Genomic DNA, 5,842 nt, shown 5'->3' with positions numbered 1-5,842 from the left:
AGAATCCATTGGATTTGACAACATATAATCTATGGAGATCTCATCAGGGTTAGTTGTGTTGTAGTGGTGATGCTGAAGCCATATGGGGCTAATTTAAGACATAATGGCAGCAGAAATATAAGACAGCATGCATAGACGATCATAAAAAAAAGCAGCAGAGAAATGGAGGTGTGAGGATCTGGGAGGTGGAAAGTTTTAAAAAATACTATCAACACTAGAGCATTGTGTATGCTGTCAAGAATAATCCTACAGAGAAGTCACAAGTTGCTGAAGCAAAAGAGAGGGATAACTCAGAAACATCTCTGAGAAGGTGAGAGAATGGAATCCAGAGTCCAGAGGAAGGGAAAAGCCTGTCACAGGAGGAGGGACACTGTCTCCAACACAAAAGGAGGAAAGATGAAGATGAGTGCAATATATGAGGGTAGAAAAATGCAGGAGATTAGCCTAACAGCTCTGTTTTCTCAATGAATTATGAAGGTCATTAACTAAGTGAGGGTGGAAAAGTCATCTTGAAAAGTGGGGAGGTGAGTTTACCAGAGACAGAGTAGAACTACAAAGCAATATTGAGTGCCATTTGAAGACTGTGATCATGAATTTAAAAAGTCAATCAGTCTATTTGTGTGATTTTTCTCAGATAACATTCACCTGTTCAAGTACAAGCACAAAGAAAGAAATGGAAACGTTCAACCACAGAGGGTTTTGGTCAGGCAAATGCCTTTTCTCTCTGAAGGAAAGGCTGACACGCATTACCTAAGGTTACACTTACGCCATCTCAAAACAGTTCAAAATGCAAACTATGAAGTAAATAGCAAATACAGTGTTAAGCTAATGAATTAACACTTACAATCGTTTATTTTAACTAAGTTTTCAAGATCACACTGATACCACATTCTGCTCATCAGTCTTCCATTGGTTATCTCAATTTGGCCCTATACTGTACTTTCTTTCCTATTAGCATATTTTCTAAAAACACACTGATGAGATGTATAAAAATACTGCAATGATTGCTGCTCTAAAAACAGTTTAATATTTTATTTGAAAAAATTAGGTAAAAAACTAAATATACTTTTTTCCCAGAAATCAAACGAATTCACTAATGGTACGTAAGCAATCTTTTCTCACAGTAGATATAAATTATATAAAATTTAAGCTCTTGATTTATATCATACTTTATTTTCTATCTTTTATATATCACATATACTCATTGAAGGAAAAAGACTAAAAATATAGATTAAATACCAAAAGAGATGATATATAATCAATCACTCTTGCTCCAAAAAAATATTTCAGATAGATGAACACGCCATGTTCTGTAAATACTAATTTGGTATATATTCTGTATTTGCTATATAAATAGTAATTTTATCTTACTACTTTTCAAAATATTTTAACCTAGTCAATTTTTTCCTTATGCCTCATTTTCTCATTTATAATTTAGAGACTTAGCTCTTTTTATGGATTTACCAGAAATTAAGATATTTTGCTAATAAAAATCTGTCCTCAAAATCTTACCAACAAAGTCAAAGTCAAGTCACATCAAACACATTTAGATTTTTTTTTTTTTTTAAACAAAAACAGTGATTCTGAATCTTACTCTTGGTACGGTTCTAAAGTCAGAGCCAAACAAGGGACCACCATAGGGCTAGACATAACGTCAATTAGCAACCGCTACTCTGGCATTTTTCCTGCAGGGTTAGAGTACACCTTATTTCTTTGGTTTGAACACCAAAGTGTGTAGATGGTTGAAGTTAAGAGTCCACATTGTACCACAAATATTCTTCTTTAAACACTAGATTTACATGCAGCACAGGATGCCTACATCCCATATGAAGTGCCAAACTTCACCTTGAATTCAGTCTAGGGCAGGCACAGAGCAGAAGTCACCTTTAAATTACTTCTCTCTCTTCCTATTTTTGCTGAATGTACATTTCTGCTCCTCAGTTTAAGTATACCTACTCACAATATCTAGCAAAAAAGCAAATGAATCTTTAGGTAAAGAGATATTAGGTCGTATCTTCAAACTAATTCCTAAGTTTAGATAATTTTTAAATTTACAGTTAATTTAGAACTAATCTTGTAAAAAAAAAAAAATCCCTCAAACCTCTTATACTACTCTTTTCCCACATATTTATATTCCAGAATTGAGGGGAACTGCAGAGCTGGAGAGACGTGGAGTGCAGATACAGAGCGATGCCGACTCAGGTCAACATGTGTTACTTACTTTCACTTTACTGTGACCAAAGCAAAGCAATTATTGGGAGCTGCATTCTTATGATATGAAGAAAACTGTAACCAGCAAATTTCAAAGTAAAGGTTAACAGACTAAAAACGAAGAAAACCTTCAGTGTTTTAGGAATGCAATATTTTGCTAACACATTCAAAGATAATCAGGAGAGAAGTGTCTGCACTTGCTGCGGCGATCGGTGTAGAATGCTCTCTGGATCTTTGTATTCATTGACTGGATTCATCACAGCCGCATACACTTCACCATAGGCTCTGCAGACTAATTCTGTAGACTGTTTTATGATCTGCTCTCTATTGATAAACAAACAAAATGTGAACACATAATCTGAGAATGAAACACTAAGCATTGTAAGAAAGCTCCATGCATGAACCAACGAATTTCGTTTTCATAATTATCACATATATTTTATTAAAAGCCATTGTACAACTACATAAGTTAGTCATTTTGGTTTTGGGATAAAAGGTTTTTTTATATTTATTATTTCTTTATTAAATCTTCTCCATTAGTACACAGGTTGCAGGAGGGCAGGAGCTGTGTTTTGTTCACTGCCTTATCTTTAGGGCTAGAACAGTGCCTGATATACCGTGGATTACTAAACAAGAAACAGAAACTGTGACCCACCATCAAATGTACTGATTTTGCAAACATGACTGATAACACATTAACCTTAAAGAAAGAGGCTTATAATTATTCAAATTTATCAATACTTCAAATCTCAGAATAACTTACAATATACTGTCCTTTCACCTATAGCTCCTCAAATTTATCAATACTTCAAATCTCAGAATAACTTACAATATACTGTCCTTTCACCTATAGCTCCTACACTAATAACCATATCTCCTAGATTTATCTCTCGCAAAAACGTGACACTTGCCTACAACAAATCACAGCATTTTCAAATACGCATTTCTACCTAAGTACATAAAAGAACAGAAATAGTTTTAAATAAACTGAAGCATATGTTTTTAGAAAAAAATAACACTGGGCTCACTAAATCTGCATTAACCCCTTATGTTTTCATGACATTTACTTCGTCATCCCCAGCTACTTCTATTTCTATATACCTACCGATGAAAACATCTTTTTCTGATTTTTATAACTAAATTAAAAATGTGTCTTTAAAGCTTTACTCCCAAACCTACTTCTCTTATGTCTCCTGCTTCTGTCAATGACATAACTATGTCTCATCACCTCAGTTCAGGCCCTAACAAACTTTTCTTGCCTGGAGTATCTAAGAAAAACTCCTACCCAGTCTTTCCCCATCCAGTCTGTTCCCCATTTAACGTAGCATGAGCACTGCTCTTAGATTAATCTTTCTAAAGCAAACCTTTTATCGTGTCTCTCCCCTACCCAGGGCCTTTCTTCAAGGAGGTTCCATGGCTTCTTCTGGTTTCAGAGAAATCAAAATTCCTTACCCTATCACTCAGAACCCTTTATAACACCTTCTGCATCACTACTCTAATGCTGCAATCCAGCGCAACTCCTGACTGTTCTATCTGCCCTGCTCTTCCTGACCTCAATTCCCTTGCTTACTCACGTACCTCCATTTGCATAGAATGTCTGTCTCACCCACTTTAAATGTCCTTAATTCTCAGTAAAAATGTACTCTCTCATCCAAGAAGCCTTCTCTGATCTTCTGAGCTAGAAATAATCCGTTTTTAGAACATCCACGACCAAACTAATAAATTTGTAAAATTATCTGCAGAAATAAGTGGATCTGTGGTCTAAAAAAGAACAAAACTAGTTAGATGGAAAGAGAAGGGTAGTCCACTTGGATCTTGAGTCATCAGCACACTGTTCTCATGGGGTCTCAAACTCTTGATTTAAGCAACTTTGATTTCTTGGAGCAACCTAACATTTCCCCAAAATTGCTAAAGCTACCAAAATGAGACTGGGTAGAAGGAAGATACGCTGAGTAAATTTTCTGAGTAGAGTGGAGTAATGCTATTTGGCTGTACTACCTTTTTGTTGGAAGGGAGGACGGTAGAAACTGGTTTGGAAATCTACTTATCCAGAGGAGGCTTTGAGACATTTTTTAAATCTGTTGAACAGTGATTGTTCCTATAATTAACTGAGCCTAACAATAAATGCATCAAAATGACATAAAAATTATTTTCCATAAATGATATAGCTGAAAATACTCTAACTAGCATTTGAAAAATTTGTTAACTATACATTTGATACCCATTTTGCAAGAAGTTAAATGGATTTATTTTATCTTTTTTATTCCAGTTTTATTGAGATATAATTGACATACAGCACTGTATAAGGTGTACAACATAATGATTTGATTTACATCCATCATTAATGATTATCACAATAACTTTAGTGAACATCCATCATCTCATATAGGTTGAAAATTAAAGAAATAAAAATTTTTTTCTTGTGATGACAACTTTTAGGATTTACTCTTTAACAACTTTCATATATAATCAGCAGTGTTAATTATATTTATCATGTTGTACATTACATCCCTGGTACTTTAAATAACGGATTTTAGCTACAGCACTTTTAGTTCTTTACTAAAAGCAGTGAGATGTTTTATTTGAATTGTTGTATTTTATTTTTTATTGAAGTGTAGCGGATTTACAATGTTGTCACAATCTCTGCTATACAGCACAGTGATGTTTACACATAGATTCTTTTTTTTAATATTCTTCTCCATTATGGTTTATCCCAGGAGACTGGATATAATTCTCTGTGCTATAAACTTGGACTTTGTTGTTTACCCATTCTAAATGTAATCGTTTGCATCTACCAGCCCCAAATTCCCAGACCATCCCTCTCCCTCCCCCTCTAAATGCAGTAAGATTTTTGAAGGTGTATAAGGCATTCATTATTCACACCTCATACTCTAAAATCTATACTCAGTCTGAACACAGTGTACACTTATACTACATAAGGAATACACAAACAGGGCTACTCCTTCTCACAAGCAAGTTTAAAATCAGAATAAGGTACAATAATGAATATTTAACACATTTTTTAAGAATCCAGAGGATAGAGCAGAAGCAAGAAGAACTACAATCCTGCAGCCTGTGGAACAAAAACCACATTCACAGATAGATAGACAAGATGAAAAGGCAGAGGGCTATGGACCTGATGAAGGAACAAGATAAACCCCAGAAAAACAACTAAATGAAGTGGAGACAGGCAACCTTCCAGAAAAAGAATTCAGAACAAACAAACAGAGATGAACAATACAATAACTGAAATAAAAACTACACTGGAAGAAATCAACAGCATATTAACTGAGGCAGAAGAACAGATAAGTGACCTGGAAGACAGAATGGTGGAATTCACTGCTGCGGAACAGAATAAAGAAAAAAGAATGAAAAGAAATGAAGACAGCCTAAGAGACCTCTGGGACAACATTAAATGCAACAACATTTGCATTATAGGGGTCCTAGAAGAAGAGAGAGAGAAAAGACCAGAGAAAATATTTGAAGAGATGATCATCGAAAACTTCCTTAATATTGGAAAGGAAACAGCCACCCAAGTCCAGGAAGCACAGAGAGTACCATACAGGATAAACCCAAGGAGAAACATGCCAAGGCACATAGTAATCAAACTGGTAAAAATTAAAGACAAAGA

At 34.9% G+C, this 5,842-nt stretch overlaps 1 protein-coding gene across 1 annotated transcript in view; it reads right to left on the bottom strand.

The window, feature by feature from the left end:
- Positions 1-201: 201 nt before the first annotated feature.
- COG6 (component of oligomeric golgi complex 6) overlaps positions 202-5,842 on the bottom strand; it is a 73,386-nt gene continuing 67,745 nt past the window's right edge. The window contains exon 19 of the mRNA XM_007117027.4: positions 202-2,535. Coding sequence (XP_007117089.2) covers positions 2,388-2,535 — 148 coding nt within the window. The 3' untranslated portion in view covers positions 202-2,387. The remainder of the gene's footprint in view (positions 2,536-5,842) is intronic.

This window comes from Physeter macrocephalus, chromosome 13 (assembly GCF_002837175.3).
Source record: "Physeter macrocephalus isolate SW-GA chromosome 13, ASM283717v5, whole genome shotgun sequence".
Classification (NCBI taxonomy): domain Eukaryota; kingdom Metazoa; phylum Chordata; class Mammalia; order Artiodactyla; family Physeteridae; genus Physeter; species Physeter macrocephalus.
Note: the sequence above shows the minus strand (reverse complement) of the source record. Positions and strands in the feature narration are given on the sequence as shown.